The sequence below is a fragment of the Falco peregrinus genome, chromosome 4 (assembly GCF_023634155.1).
Source record: "Falco peregrinus isolate bFalPer1 chromosome 4, bFalPer1.pri, whole genome shotgun sequence".
NCBI lineage: Eukaryota > Metazoa > Chordata > Aves > Falconiformes > Falconidae > Falco > Falco peregrinus.
The window spans coordinates 33,201,832-33,218,069 of NC_073724.1; the positions used below are offsets into that span (position 1 = coordinate 33,201,832).

Sequence of the window (16,238 nt, forward strand, 5' to 3'; positions counted from 1 at the left end):
GCAGCTTTTAAGGAAGTGGATCTAATGTCCAACCCAAAGATGGCAGGTAATGTTTCTAACAAAAAGGAATAGCAGGTTTGTAGTTTTGGTTTTAGACTCTATTCTGCACAAGAGACTCCGGTAGAAGAGGGAGTAGGATGGATCAGCAGCTGAGAATTGTTAACTTCTAAACTTCAACCTATTAATTTTCTATAGGGCTGAGACAAGAAGTTCTCTAATGCCATGTCCAGTGTATGCTGCAGTAATTGCTCCAAACTGGTCTGAAATATGACTGTCAGATCCAAAATTGTTACTGTGTGGATTCTTCAAGGAATTCTTAAGTCAAAGCAGACTCTGGGTTCCTTCTAAATATGGTAAAATAGCCATGAGTTTTGTCACCTCTACACTTCATGTGTGAATTTCTTTAACAAAAGCATTGACAGAGCTGCTTCATTCAAAAAAATGGATACGCAGGAAAGGGATTTTTTTTTTTTTTTTTTTTTTTAGCTTTCATGGAATACAAGGAGCTGGCAACCAAAATAGCAGCAGATGAGAATCCTGTTGTCTCTGACTAGGAAGAACCCTCAAAAGCCTTGGGGGGCATCTTTCCATCTCAGTAAATCATAACTTGAACCTTCACCCACATTTTTGAATATGTGATCACCTTCAAATAAATAAATCAAGCAAACTGGGTAGAAAATCTGTGGTCTGTTAAGGCTGTTTCCCCCTCTATTACCAACTGTGTCTGCAGGATGCATAAACAGATTTCCAAATAGAAAATAAGGTGGAATGATGTTTCAAGAATTGTTCCTGTATCTTTCTGCAGCTGGGCAGCAGCAGATGTGCTGGATGGAGGATGTGCTGGGCAGCCTGTCAAGACTGGGGAGATAACACTTCTACAGCCAGTTACTGCTGCATCCCTCCTGGTGAAAGCTCTCCCCTTCACCTTTCAATGCAGTGAAAGAAATGACAGCAATGCTGAGGAGGACTCAAGATAAATGGCTTTGGTCTGCAACCAAGCCCTCCTGACAGTAACAGAACAGGTTGCCAGCAGCCTCATCTGTCTTGCTCCCAAATCCTGCTGCACTGGAAGGGATTGGCCTTTTCTCAATCAAGTACCTGCTGGTGTTAGCCTCTAGGCAGTTCAGTTCTCTGCATCCCTGTGTTCTTAATACTAGCATTTCAGTGTCCGGCCTATCCTTTCCATAAAACCTTTGGGAATCATGTGACAACTGCACGATGGCAGCTTTTACCGCAAGGGCCCATGGTGCCTGCTAACATCCTACAGTCCCTAAATTCCTTGCCTGCTCTCAATTTGTTCAAGTTCCTGGAATACCACGTTGATGAAGGGAGGCCTCTCATATGTGTTTCAGCTGGTTTGTGCTTTTCCTTTATCTACTAATTTCTGGCATTCCTTTGCATTTTCTCCCATGCTTATTCCTCAGCCGTTGTTCCCGAAGACTATCCCACTGTGGCCCCAGGATCTTTTTCCTGAGTAGCAACAGCTCATCATTGCACAGGTACTGTCCTACTTTGCATTTATTGATACCGTGTGTCACCTGGCGCTGTAACCATCCCTCTGCTGCTTCTTGCAGCCAGGTTTCAGTGTGACTACCCACAACAGCTCAGTGGGTCACCGAAGTGCATCATTTCATTCCTCATTTCCTTTCCCTGGAAATGGCCTGAAAAGGCTCAGGCTGCATAAAAGACCCTTCCAGCAGGTGAAAAGTGGCAAAGCGGAGAATCCCTTGGTGTACTCCTACGCTTAGTGCGCTCTCCTTTGCCCGGTGCAGAGGATGGTGCACCTCTTCTCCTCATAGCAGCCAAGATTATCGGGACGCCTTTGGTGCCGGGCTCCACGGACAGTCCTTCGGAGGCCTCTGCGCTGACCAACCCGCCTCCCGCCTCCGCGGGCCCCGGGCAGCGCGCAGTGCCCAGGGCCGCTCCGGCCGGGCCCCGGGGACCCAGCCCGCCCCTCGGCCGGTCCCTCACCGCCCGCAGCCCGCGCTGCCGTGCGACACCCGGCTCCGGGCGCCCCCACACCCCGGCCCGCGAAGGAAGGGGACGGCGGGCGGCCTCGCTGGCTTAGCCAAGCGCACCTCCACGGAGGCCGAGCAGAGCCGCCGGGACGCGGCTCCCCGCAGACGGAGCGGGGGGCGAGGGGGACGCGGGGCCCCCCGGGCCCGCACTGCCCACCCCGGTGCGCGGGAGGCGGCGCGGAGGCCCGGCCCCGGGCTAATCATTAACCGCCCCGCGGCGGCCCCGAGCGGCCGGGCTGCATCGCCCGCGGGCACCGACCCCGCCGCCCGCCCCGCGTTCCCCCACAGCACGGCGGCAGGGGCCGGCGGCCACGCCGCCATGGGGGGCGAAGCGAACGGGACCGCCGACCCGTCCTGCGACGCCAGCGAGCCGCCCTACTCGCAGGAGCTTCTCCAGAGTAAGTGCGTCCGCCCGCGCCGGGGCGAGGCGTGAGGGGGCTGCCCGCTGCCGGCCGGCCCCTCGGCCCCTGCGCCGGCCCGGCGCCCTCAGCACCCACCCGCGGCGGCTGCCCCTGCCCCCGGCCCCTGCCCCGGTCCTGCCTCTGCTCCCACCTCCGCCTGCCCGGCCGCCCTTCTTCCCGGCGAGGAAATCCCCCGGGCGGAGGCAAGGGGGGCCGCCCGTCCCGGCCGGGCCGCCGCCTGCAGGGGCCCAGCTGCCTCGGCCTCGGGGAAGGGAGCGAGGACGGGACCCCCGTGCCCAGAGCCGCGGGCCGGTGTGTGACAGCGGGGTGGTGGGCGAGGGGGAGGGTGGTCGGCGGGGAGCGCCGGGGCCGCCCGGGGGCTGCCGAACCCAGCAGCCCCAGCCCGCGCCTGGCCTCGGGCTCCCCCGTGGTGGGATCTGCGGTGCGGGGTGCCGGCTGCGGTGCGGGATGCCGGCTGCGGTGCGGGATGCCGGCTGCGGTGCGGGGTACCCGCTGCGGTGCGGGGTACCCGCTGCGGTGCGGGATGCTGCGGTGCGGGATGCCAGCTGCGGTGCGGGGTACCCGCTGCGGTGCGGGATGCCGGCTGCGGTGCGGGGTACCCGCTGCGGTGCAGGATGCCGGCTGCAGTGCAGGGTGCCCGCTGCGGTGTGGGCAGCTCCGCCTGCAGCCAAGCCTGGTCGTGTTGGGGTTTTTCGAAGCAGGCTGGGTTCAAGAGGCAGGGGCAGGCAGGTTCTCACCTTTGAGACACTGCTCAGTATGCTTCTAGATAGGCTGTGGCCACAGCGGGAGTTACTGCTAGTGGTGAGCATGAACTTCTCCTAAGTTAAGCATGACTCCACTGGGGTGCTTGCTTCTGTCTCCTTTCTTGGGCAAAAATACACCTCAACCATCAGCCATGGGTAAAAGCTGGTAGCCATACCAAACATCAGTGGAGATGTAAAACCCATCAGCCATGGGTAAATGCTGATATCCATATCCAGCTTTAAGGGAGAAGTAAAAAAGAATTTGGTGAAGGCATCAAGTTTCATCTCAGCAAAAATGTCATGGGCTTATTCTTACATTGCCCCACAGACTCCCACCAAGCCTCTAAAAACTGCATGCTTAAGGAAGTTATGCACATACATTACTACGAACATACAATGGAAGCAAAGTACTAATACTGAGTAAATACATTTTTTCTTGTAGTCCACCTGGAAAAGTTCCCAGAATATGCATTTACTTTATTTACTTATGTATTATTTAGTTACATTCATCTAAGGACATTTCTTCTGGAACTCTGCATTTCTGAAGGGGACTTTTGCATCATGCTTTGAGAACATGGAGGTATATTCTTTCCATATGCTGTCTGTGGATCCTGGAAAGATGTAGTCATGAACTTAAGTTTAAGTATTTGAATCATCCTGTGGAGTCAATGGTCTATCTAGGTGGCTAAGGATGAGTGCCAGTCTTTGCAGGAATAGGGCTAAGCACCCCCTCAGAGATTGTTCCTTTACGTGAAATGTTTGGAATGTTTATGAAATAAACCAGAACTCTCTGTTTCCTTTTCACTCTTTGCAGGCCTTGACCTACCAGGGAGATTTCTCTTTGCAATCTTGACTGTGATGATGCTAATTGCCAATCTGGTGTTTATAGAGGAAGCGGTCTACATCTACCGGAAAATCCCCTCTTCCAAAAGATCAATCATCATTTGGATTAATGCTGCAGCTCCAGTAAGTTATCATGGAAAAGAGATAAAATTGAACGTTGAAAGTAGGGTTTCCCTGAAAATCCACATGAATCTGCTTTATCTCTGCCCTTTGTACAACCCTCCTCCCTTTCTCTGTAGGTGATCGCTACTACTTCATGCACTGGCATGTGGATTCCTCGTTCAACAATGTTTACAGATTTCACAGCAGCAGTGTGAGTATTCTGCTTGTTTCTAAACGTTGCCCCAAACCCTGAATTTCTTCCCTTTAAACATCTGCTGCTCTTGGTAAATACAGTCATTTTGTAAATTTAACAATTTAGTAATTTTTGGTTTGGGTTGAAATCTCTTGGCAGCTCTTTTCTGGGAGGTAGAAAATGCTGAAGCTGTTCCCGGTGCTGCAGTCCCCTAGTGTGGGAACCTCAGTGTGAAAGATCTGTGACTCGCATGTAATTGATCCCTCAGGCTGACAGCAGCTTTGAAGCAGTACTCTTTCTGTCCTCTCTCGGTGTGTCATGTGGAAAGAGATTCTGACCTGTGACCTCTTCTCTGTGCTTTTACTAATGATGAGCTATGGAGGTCTATTATTAATAGTGGCAAGTGAACCTCCGATGAGTATATCAATGTAAAAATGTTCCACGGTTGTCCTGATAAAAGCAATTTCTGTATGAGCATGACAGCTGTGACATGCGCAGAGAAGAAGTGAGAAATGTGGTCCTGGCTTTCTGGAGGTGATGGTGTGGCCGTGGTAGGCAGAGCCAGGTCGAGGGATGCTGTGGCCTTAGGCACTCCACAGTTGATTTTGGGATCATTTTGGAGCCCACTGCAGGACAGTATCACAGACTCTTAGGAACAGTCCCATCCCACATCACACTGCATTTACTAAGAGAGTAGAGTCAAAAATGAGGGAAAATACAGGAACAGGGAACACTGTTAGCATGCAGCAGTTTGTGCAGGGAGTGCAGATTCCCAGAAGCTTCCAAGGATCCAGTCCTGTGGCCCTTTTAAGCCTGTCTAAATCCCCCCTTCTCCCTTGCCCAAGCTGCAGGTTCCCTCACTTGCATCCACTACTATTCAGTGTCCAGCTGCACAGCAAGCTCCTTCAAAGAGGCAGTGCAGCTGAAGAGGACTTCTTTTATTTGGTGAGGCTGGATTTCAGTGAATCACTTCCCTAAATCAGCTTGGGACAGGGAGGAAAGGGCGGTTGCACCATCTGTAGTTCCTAGGAAGGGTTGAGAATGTGCAGCTGGTGAAAGGAGGGAGAGACAGGGTTGCAGCAGTCAGTGCTTGGTTCAGCTTTGGCTGCAGAGGAACCACACCCTGACGGGGCCAGCACATTACATGATAGCTAGCCATGTTTGTTGGTGGTTTGTTAGGTTTTTTTGGAGGAGGAACAGGACAAGGACTTGTTCTAAAAAGTTTGTGCCGGTCAGGACTAGAAAACTGATGGAAAAATATGGCCATAACGACCTGGGCCAGAAAAGCCTGGGCTTTAGTACTGACTCTGCCACCAGCCACCAGTGTGGCTTTGGGAGATTCCATAGCTGCTCTGTGCCTCGGTTTATTCCTCTTTTGGTGAAGTTTGGGCAGTTCTGTCCTCTAAGATGGTGGAAAGTTTTTCACAGCTACTGCTAGAATTTTTGTTGATTACAAAGCGCAAGCCATAAAAACCCTGGACAGACGGTGGCACTGGCCTGCGTGGGCATACGAGAGAGACACAGATAAAATCAAGCTGGCATTTTTTTCTTTTCCTAGATTTTTTGCCATAGTCATCCACAAGTTTTTGATGATGATGATTAAAGAGTGTGGAGGTCAAAAGCTGCTCCTCAGGCGGTTTGAAAATGATCATTTCAAGATTAGCACTGGTCCCTGCTGCTGCTGCTGCCTTTGCCTCCCTCGTGTGCGCATCACTAGGTGAGTTGCCCTTTAAGATTTCCCAGCTAGAAAACGGCTGCTGGAATTCAGCCAACTTGGCAAGGGCAGGCATACAGCAAAGGGCCTCCCTGCTTCCCGAAAGTCAGTCTCAAGCCATCTTTTTTTAAACGGTGCCATCACTTTGGGGCTGTACGCCACTGCTAATTTATTTCGTTTTTATAATGCAGAATTTTGCGTAAGAGTGGAGAGCATGAGTTCTCTCAGTCTAATCCAGTGCAGCGTTCCCACTCCTAGTAATGTTGAGTACTGTGTTACCTCCTCAACTAATCCTATTCTCTTCCAAGAAACCGTTTCTATAGTAAGCAGTGCTGTGCGGGAGGAGGAATTTCTACTCTAGAAAACCTAATAATTGAGATTTCAAGTTTCTTTTCATTCCAGAAGGGAAAAAAATGTCTCCAGATTGAGTATTTTTCACAAGCAGAATTGTCCAATTGAGGCTGTCTTGAAAGAAAATTTCTTTTACTTTGATAAAATTGAAGTGTTTCATTCTGATTTTGACTTTCAAACTACTTCAGATTAAAATAATTTTTAGAACAAAAAAAAGATGCAATGCGTGGAAAGCTTTGGTCTCAATGAAATGGCATTGTCTGGTAGGGCAAAAGCAAATATTTTTGTCTACTAAGCTTAGTATTAAAGCATATTTGAGAAGTGGCGTAGGGATGCAGAGCTGTGCCTGCGGGAGCCGATACACTGTAACATAAACCATGCTTCCTGTGAGCACTGCCTGCTGGAGCTCCTCCTCTGGCTAATGTCACCCTGTCATTTACACGCCTGGAAACCTCGTGTATTTCCCAGGGCTCTCCTATTGGCACGGAGTAGGAGAATGTTTCTCTCATTAACAGCAGAAGCTGAAGGACTAATGTGCAAGACAGAGACTTTTCTTATGAGGCCCTGGACATTAGTGTAAGAGGGACATTAGGGGCCTGGTTAAATGGAAGTGGTGAACAGAATGCAGCATAGTAGTTTGTGACGTGTTTGCAAACCCCCTTATTTTTTACTGTAATAATTCTTCCTTAAACTGCCTTATTCAGTATTAGAATTTAAACTCTTGTTGTGTAATTTTATTTTAATAGAATAACACTAATTATTTACATGGAGGTGGCACTGAGAAGAATACGTAGTAAACCAACCAAAAAATGTACCTCCAAAAATGGATGTCATACAATAGTGTAAAATCAGCAACTACTTATATGGATCTAAATGACTCCCACTGAGTTTCACGGGCATTGCTTCAAGCTCATTTCAGTGGTCAGAGCTGAAAAAATTCCATGAGGCAGAGTTGTGCTATAGATCTAACGTGTCATCAGTGTATTTGGTTTTCTTTCCATGTCTGTCACCCTCTGTATAGGTTGTAGTAGCTGGGAGCTTGGGAGAGGATCTTCTACTATTCCCTCCTGTTGGTCAGTCAAGTGATAGCTTATGCAAAATGATATTAGCTAATATTAACTCCTTTCAGGAGCTAGATAGTGCCTACTACTGCTGGGAGGAAAGACAGCGGTTTTTTAAAAAAAGGCTTTTGCTCTGCAGAGGGCTGAGGCCTCCTCCAGTGTCTGTAGCACTGGGAAACCTATCTGCTATCTTTGCTTCTGACTTCTAGCCTTTTCCCATTACAGGGTACAATTTTTTGAAATATGAGCAAGCTATACCAGAGAAAGGTTAGTCTCATATTCCTCCCACAGGTACCTTCTGGGTAAGCAGGGAGCTGCTCCAGTGGAGGGGTTCATTCTTTTAAAAAAGACATATACTGTCGAGCAGTCCTGGGAAACCTAACAAGATACAGTACACAGATGAGGCAAAGTAACAAGTCATACAACAGGGAGAGATGTGCTGGAACAGGTCTGATGGTCAAGAAAGATAGACCTGTGTTGACAAGGGAAACAACTTGTGGTGTTGCAGTGACCACACTGTTTGTCGTATTATTCTTTGAAGCCTTTTGGGAATAATAAATCTTTGAAAAGGCAAACACACTAAGTGGCTGGCCAGTTGCAGGCCTTTCCACATGTGTTTGTGCCATTCATAACCCTGTGGTTATTAGCTGTATTCATTGAGCAATTCCTATCATTCCCGGTTCATGGCTATATCCTGTAGCATACTGAATGGCAGCCTGTTGTCTGCTGAGGCATCTCTGATGGCAGTCTCAAGGGCCCAGGGAGCTACAGCGAAGACAACATTGACAGTATGGGAAATAATACACAGTAACAGACTAAAACATGAGCCAGCCATAGCAGCCACAGCTTGTCCTGTGAAGAATGAAGGAGAGTTCAGGCTCAGCTTTTGTGCCCTCTGTTAGAAAATGCATTTTCCCCTTTCCTGGTGGCCTTTAATGCTGGCTGGCCAGGTTGCTGTGTATGGGCTGTGTTCTGGACCCAGTAAGTAGTCAGGAGTAAGGACAGAAGTAACGAAATCCTAAGCTGTCCTGCTGGCCTTGTGCAGTCTGCCAAGTGAAAGATAGTTCCCTTCTTCGGTTAGAGTACAGAGGAACAAATCCAGATGCTTACATGGTAGTATTTATGATGCCTTGAAAAACTACCAGTCCTTTCACCTAGGTCTGTATGATTCCCTTTCTTGGTCTACCACAGGACTAGGAAGTGTCTGAACAGGAAGGCTGAATTGCCCCGTTTCATTGGAGCACTGAAATAGTAAGCCAACAAGGCAAGAGCAAGTGGCATTATTGTTCAGAAACCAGTTATGTTGCTACTGGCTCTCTGGTTAACTTCAAGGCAGAGAAAGGCATCATGTTTTGCCCAGCTCTGGTTAGTATGTGATTGCTGCAGAACAGGAAAAGTACTATTTTTATAGAGACTTTACAAAATAAACACTGGGTAATTCTTGGAAAGATTTTCTAATCTGCTCCTCCCTGGATTTTGACTACATGCTACAGGAGTGGAAAAGTTTTGCAGTTGACAGTATCCAAAAATGTTATTAAGGTTGCTAATGAGATCTTGATCTATGTAATTTTTTATTTTTACTTTTTTTTTTTTTTGGCCAGGCGAACCCTCTTTTGGCTAAAGCTGGGCACGTTTCAGTTTGTTTTCCTTCGACCCATGCTCATGTTTTTATCAATAGTGCTTTGGACTAATGGCAATTACACTCTTTACAATGTAAGTAAATGTTTTAATCAGAGATGCTCCACAAAATCCATAGGTTTTAGGGTTGACGTTACTATCTTAGCCTACAACTAAACTGTGAAATCTGGGAGTCACTTCCAAGTGAGTCCTTAGTGTATTCTTTTGAGACCCTGAAGCATATAATTTCTGCCTTCCTCCAGACTCTCCATTTCCTGGCTTCTCTTGGAAAGAAACTTGGCATCAGGGTGGGTTGGGCATCAGATCATGCTCCAATATGTTCCCCAGCTTGTATGGTTAGAACAGCAGGACTGCATGTTGCCCTGTGAGATGTGCCTGCCCTGTATTTTGTAAGGTACAGCCTTAAGAAACAAGTATATTGGCTGGAACATAAACAGGAAGCCTAATTCTATGTTTTTCTGTAAATCATGGTGACATTATATCTGTGCAAAGTAGAAAAGATAGTACTGTACTTCTGCTTTGTACTATATATGCTGCAAGATGGTGGAGAAGTCTGTGTCTGCTAATAAGTTTGCACCTCTTGGATAACTCAGTTTAAAAGTAATAGATTTTTTTGTGGTTTCATGGTATAAAATAAATGACCCCTCTGAGATGTCATGCTGAATTGCTGTCATGAGATGCTGAGCGTTTCCAGATGCTGCTGGGGTCAGACTGAGGGGCTGTGTCACTTGTTACCTTCCCAGGCTGAACAGATCGACATGCTGGTGCCTGCTGGGTGACAGCACTGTGCTAGCACTCCAGTTGGTACTGTGCAGTTTCCCCACGCAAACCCCAGCAACTGCTGATGCCATCAGCTTTCAAGGAGGTAGAAACAAGCATTTTAACATCTGCATCATCCAGTTCACAACTTCTTTCTGGAAATAGTAAAATGCACTGTAAAGTTTTATAGGTATGCTTGTTTGATTTGCTCCTCAGTTATCTCCCAAAGGAGCTGCAATATGGATTAGCTGCTTCGTTGGTGTCCTCACCATTATTGCTCTGTGGCCAGTTGGAATCATGTTTCAACAAGTTAGGACTCTCCTTATCTGTAAGAAGATCATCCCAAAGTTTGCTCTTTATCAGGTGAGAAGTTTAATATTTCTGATAAGAATTTCTCTTAACTGCTCATATAACACTGTCTTTCTAGTTCTTGATCCTTTGTTGAAAAGTTATAGTATTTTTTGCCCCCCATTAAATACACTGTGCATATTTTTACCTGATGGAAGCTGCATCCTGTTGAAGCACTCTCCGTGGCTGCTGTTCAGTTTCTGCTTGAGCCAATTTACCTCTAGACTCTCAGGAGTGCTGGAGATGTGAAAGCTGTGTAAAATTCCTTTATCTTTAGGCAACTGAAATCAAAAGAGCACCTTCTGCAGGTCTTGAAGGAAGCTTTGTAGATGCAGTATCCTGAAACACAATGTTAAAAAGCTGGTCTGTACTTTCAAAAGCTAGGAGAGGATGTGGAGCTTTGTGTGGGTGGCTGTTTGAACTGTTTTCAGCATGTCACAATGTGTTGACAGTATTTTTCTTGGCCGTTCAGCACTTCAGAGTTAGACAATAATGAAAACACTGGCTGGGAATCATTAAATATAAGGAACAGAACCAGACAGGTTAGACTGAAAAAAGCCAGAGTCAGGGCCATCCTCTTTCACATCACCCTGAATAGAATACAGCAGAAGCCTCGGATATCCATCCTTCTTGAACAGGACTTACAGAAAGGCTGGTGCATTACAATCTCTTAAGTAAATTATTAAGCACTCATAAATGCAATAAACAGGATAATCACATCTGCAAAGCTACGTTAGGGTGAATCCAGGTTTAGGATGGCAAACTGTTAATGCGAGGGTTTATACTCAGGCAGTTACAGCAGCAGCTAGAGAGACGCTTTGGTATCTCCAAGGCAGTGAAAGCCTAGCTCAGCAAGTAGCAGGTAATGCGATGTGTGATTGTTGCTGAACCCAAGCTGTTAAAGAGTCCTTCAACCCTTCTGGCAAAGAAAGCCAGTCTCGCATAACTTAAGGAACACCACATCTCCCTGCTGTGGCAAAAATTGGAGACAACAGAAAAAAAAGTTCTTTCAGGCCTTCCTGCACTAAGGGAGAACGTAAGCCCATAGGTCAGATTAACAGGAAGCTTTTAAAACATTGTTACCTATGGTTTACAGTCCCAGCTGGGAGGTCTGTGTGTGTTGCACCTTCCGAATGAAGGGCTGAGAAGAAACACTTTTCAAACAGAGGTTTAATTTAATACTCACATTCAGAGCAGTATTATCCTGACCTAAGGATGACTTCTGCAGTGGCAGGCAGCCTGCTGGTAGATGGGAGGAAAGGGAGGGCAAGAAGGGAGGAATGAGGCAAAAGAGAGTCTGTTATGAAAGCAGAATTGTTGTGTGAACTATAAACCTTTTTCTGGTAGCTAAGGCATCTGTTTTCTCTTTCTGGTGCAGTTTATTCTCATTCTGAACCACTTGCAGGCAGCTATTATCAACTTGTTGGCCATGCAAAGAATCATTCCCTGCGCTCCACCACTCTCCTCTTCAGCAAGAGGAGCATGTAAGTTCTTTTGGAAAGGATGTTCTTTTTTTACTTAATAAAGGTGCCAGTTCAGTGTTGCTAACTGCGTTATCTGGTGTTTTCCCAAAATACTGATCTCCTGGGATCATGTAGCTTTTGGAGAATCTCAGATTTTACTTAAAAAAACAATAACAGAAGTTTTACAGCTGTCATAGTCGCAGAGAAATACTTTATAATGAGAAGAGGTGGAATCAGAAATGAGAAGAAATCAACATGCATAATTACTATTAAATCTCTTGTGTTTTGGATGCATAACTTATTACATGCTTATTGATTGTCAATAGTCTAATTCTGTAACTGATTTTTTTTGCCAAGTGTGAAAGATACTCTGTGATGGGGACAAGATAGTAAAGTTTGTTCCTTTTGCACAGAGGAAAATTAATAAGCCAGGTATTCATTTTGTGTCTGATAGTTATTTCCTCCTCTGGGGGGCTTTTCTTTGCTTTCCTTTTTTTGGCAGATATGACCCAGCAGCTCCTCATCATAGAAATGTTTCTGATAACCCTAATCTCAAGGGTGGTCTATCGGAGAAGATACGATGACCTAGAGCCTCCAGACTGTATGGCTGAAGAAGCTGGGGAAAAGCAGCAGACTCCAAAGACTGTGTTGAATGGCACAGTTAGTGAAGATGGATTGCCAAGGGTTTAGAAGCCCTCTGTGCTCCTGTTCTGCCAGAGCTGGAAGCTCAGCTTCAGGAGCTCGTCTATTCTTCCACCACAATTAACCACTGTCCATGTCGGAACAACTTCTGACATGAAAGGCCTGTGAGCTATAGTACTGGAAGTACCACTAGTGGAAAGATAACCCTGTTTATTCTCCAGTGATAGATACATGGTGTGAGTGTTTTCATACCATGTAATTTAGTAAGATTTCATACCATGTACTTTATGCTGTTATTGAGCACTTGACGATAACCAAACTGTCTCACAATGTGATTTGATTTTATTTTTATTTTTTAGCTATTAGCATGGCTATAATTTAGTTAATTCAGAGTCATTCTTGTCCATCTCTTTTGACTTTTTAAAATCTTATTTCACCCTGGATTGCTGTCATATGTTCAACACAGCATTTCCCCACCCTCCCTCCATTAATATTTATCAGCCCTCACTCTGTGCTACAAGCTCTCCATAGCTAATTCTGACCAGTAAATACATTTGCATATGTATGTTTAGAAATCTCCAAACCTGTCTGGGCTCTCCACCTACAGAAATTATTATGTCTTTAGGGGGCAAGACTTTTCACATTACTTGGCAATTCACCTCCTAACTTGGTAAACACACAGTTGCTATTTGTAAATATGCCACTGGCAGATGTTCTTCCTAGGGACAGCAGATTCTCTCTCACTGGCCTGGAAAAAGAAAGCGAGTTAGAATCTGAGATGTTATGTGATGCTTTGTTTCTCTGCTTGGAAAATAGGAATAATTATACTCAGGATCCTTGTGCTAACAGTGTCTGTGAGGATGAGGCCAATTGAAAGGGCTATTGAGGGTGTTGGTTGACAGCCAGCTGAATATGAGCCAGCAGGGTATCCAGGTGGCCAAGAAGGCCAAACAGCATCCTGGCTTGTACCAGAGGCGGTGTGGCCAGCAGGACCAGGGCAGTGATCGTCCCCCTGTACGTGGCACAGGTGAGGCCGCACCTTGAACACTGTGTTCAGTTTCGGGCCCTTCACTGCAAGAAAGACATTGAGGTGCTGGAGTGTGTCCAGGGAAGGGCAACAAAGCTGGTGAAGGGTCTGGAGCACAAGTCTGGGGAGCGGCTGAGGGACCTGGGACTGTTTAGCCTGGAGAAAAGGAGGCTGAGGGGAGACCTTGTGCTCTACAACTACCTGAAAGGAGGTTGTAGCCAGGTGGGTGTCAGTCCCTTCTTCCAAGTAACAAGTGATGGGACAAGAGGAAATGGCCTCAAGCTGTGCCAGGGGAGGTTTAGATTGGATATTAGGAAAAACGTCTTCACAGAAAGGGTTGTCAAGCATTGGAACGGGCTGCCCAGGTAGATGTGGCATTTAGGGACATGGTTTAGTGGTGGACTTCGGCAGTGCTAGGTTTCTGGTTGGACTGAGTCATCTTAAAGGTCTTTTCCAACCTAAATGATTCTATGATTCTGTGGAATCTCTTTCAAAAAATTCTTACCTCCCCAGCTTCTTTACCCAAAACCTGACCTGCCCAGGTATCCAGTAGGACTTCAAGTATAACAGGATCTTTTCAGTTTACATTTGTTGCTCTGTTTTGCATAAACCATTTTTTACTTTTTGCAAATGATCCTGATGTTCTTGGATAAACCTAATTGCTTTGGTTTATCTCACTATGATTTATAAAATGATACTGTGTTTAGTAAGCATTTGGATATTCTGTTTGTTCGGATGGGAGGTACAGTGCCACATACTAGCACTTGTCTAATCTCATCTAGTCTGATCCCTAGAAGTAAATACCAAATCCACATGTCAAGAATCTTTATTCCATACGTAGGATGGGAAAAGGTTTCATGTTGGCAAAGTTGTTTGTAACATCTTTTACCCATATTGTATCAAATGTAATTTATCATCAGAGCAAAGTTAGGCAAATCATAGAATAGTTTGGGCTGGAAGGGACCTTTAAAGGTCATCTAGTCCAGCCCCCCTGCAACGAGCAGGGACATCTTCAACTAGATCAGGTTGCTCAGAGCCCCATCCAGTCTGTCCTTGAATGTTTCCAAGGATGTGGCATCTACTGCCTCTCTGGGCAACTGGTTCCAGTTTCACCACCATTGTCGTAAAAAATTTCCTCCTTCTATCTAGTCTGAATCTGCCCTTTTTTAGTTTAAAATCATTACCCCTTGTCCTATTGCAGCGGGCCCTACTGAGAAGTTTGTCCCCATCTTTCTTACAAGCTCCCTTTAAGTACTGAAAGGCTGCAATAACGTCTCCCTGGAGCCTTCTCTTCTCCAGGCTGAACAACTCTCTCAGCCTGTCTTCATAGGAGAGGTGCTCCAGCCCTCTGACCATTTTTGTGACCCTCCTCTGGACACGGTCCAAAGGATACTGGGGCTTTAATTTTACTTTACAGTGAATTAAAAAAATGCTTTCCGTTTGGGAGTTGGTGGAAGATGAAGTATTCTGAAAAGAGCTAGTGAACCATCTGAAAGTAGAAAAGGGGGCTGAATTAAACAAAATGGTTTTTTCTTTCTGACTGGGACCAGGAATAATATTTTCCTTAACAGTTGAAGGATTCCATTATAGTAGAAAAATTGAATTATTTTTGTTTTGAAGTGGTTGAAACAATGTTTATATTTAATCTTTTTTTTCTGAGCAGGCAGTCTGGGAAATTAATACAGATTATTGAACTACATTAATGTGACAGGATCTGCACTTTTCCCTTGAAAAATAATTTAGGCGAAAATTTTCACTCTGCATTAGACTGTGTCAGTAGAATTAACTGGGATCAGTTGACATATTCTTAACATGAGAAATCTGCTTAATGCATTTTAACGTTATGGCTATTAGCATATTCCTAGTGTTGCTTTATATCAGTGTAGTCTAGGCCACAGGTACATACGTAGACTTGCAGAGCAGTATTTAATTTTGTAATGGCATTGGGAATGGTTGGCTGTGAGTTCAAGCAGCTTCAAAACTGGAAAATAAATATTTTGAGCTAGTAAGGAATCTTTGTAAATTGCTGTGGAAAAGACTTTAATGACTAGAGCAAATGAGACAAACGAGCATTAGTGGAAAATGTTTCCAGTAGTGGTTCTGCAAGAGATGTGCCTCGGTGGGTGGCATCTGTGGCACAGAAGAGTAGATCCATGTGCCGTAGGGTGGACAGCGGATTTGAAAACAAATGGAGTGTATAGATAAGTGGTGGTCTCTGTAGGTCTGGCGAAAGCAGCTGCTGGGGCATAGCAAGTCTCCACTCATTGCTCTTGGTCCGGTATCTGTTATGTCTCTGAAGTGCCTATTAAATATATCTTGCAAACATCAGTGTGGGCCTGATTGAGCCACAGGTATGACCAGCTGTTACGCTTTTGGGTAGGTATTTAATATTTGTTGTGATCTTCATCTGACATATTTCAGCAATAAAATGTACCATACTGATTGTCAAGTGAACTTCAGATTTGGCAGCAAAGATTATTTTTTTTTTACGATGTATACTAATTCCAAAAACCACTTCCTTACAGCCTTTTCAGAGAAAAACTGGACATACTTTATCTTAAATGTGTGCCTAAGAGCTTTCCTGAGTTAAGCTTATGTGAATGAAGCAGAATGTATGGGTCTTATTGTACAGGTTTTTTTTCTTTTTCTTTTTTAATTAATAATTTCTTGCCCAACTCTGGCTCAGAGCAGTAGCTGTAGCCTGCCTAACCGAGGTGTGGCACCTAGGTAGGTGCCTGGGAGCCAGAAGCCGGGGGCAGCAGGTGTCATGTCATAGGTGCTGACATGTGGCCAGGGGGAAGGAGCCCTCCTGTTGAGTCACGAGGTTCAGAAAGGATCCCCTTGCTTTCTAAACCCCTTCTCAGAGAGGAGTGTACATGTGGCTGGATCCAGTCCTAGTCTCAGGTTCAGTTAG

General features: G+C 45.8%; 1 protein-coding gene and 1 long non-coding RNA gene across 2 annotated transcripts in view; both read left to right on the top strand.

Annotated features, from left to right (window-relative positions):
- Positions 1-15,783, top strand: part of LOC129784349 (uncharacterized) — a 36,723-nt gene extending 20,940 nt beyond the window's left edge. The window contains exon 2 of the long non-coding RNA XR_008746999.1: positions 13,690-15,783. This is a non-coding gene — a long non-coding RNA (uncharacterized LOC129784349). The remainder of the gene's footprint in view (positions 1-13,689) is intronic.
- Positions 1,815-13,074, top strand: LOC101913646 (organic solute transporter subunit alpha-like). Its single transcript, XM_055802752.1, has 8 exons — positions 1,815-2,416; positions 3,998-4,149; positions 4,266-4,339; positions 5,880-6,038; positions 9,049-9,160; positions 10,061-10,207; positions 11,571-11,676; positions 12,158-13,074. Exons 1-8 carry the CDS (start codon positions 2,338-2,340, stop codon positions 12,343-12,345), a joined length of 1,017 nt encoding a protein of 338 aa, XP_055658727.1. The 5' UTR covers positions 1,815-2,337; the 3' UTR covers positions 12,346-13,074.
- Positions 15,784-16,238: the final 455 nt, after the last annotated feature.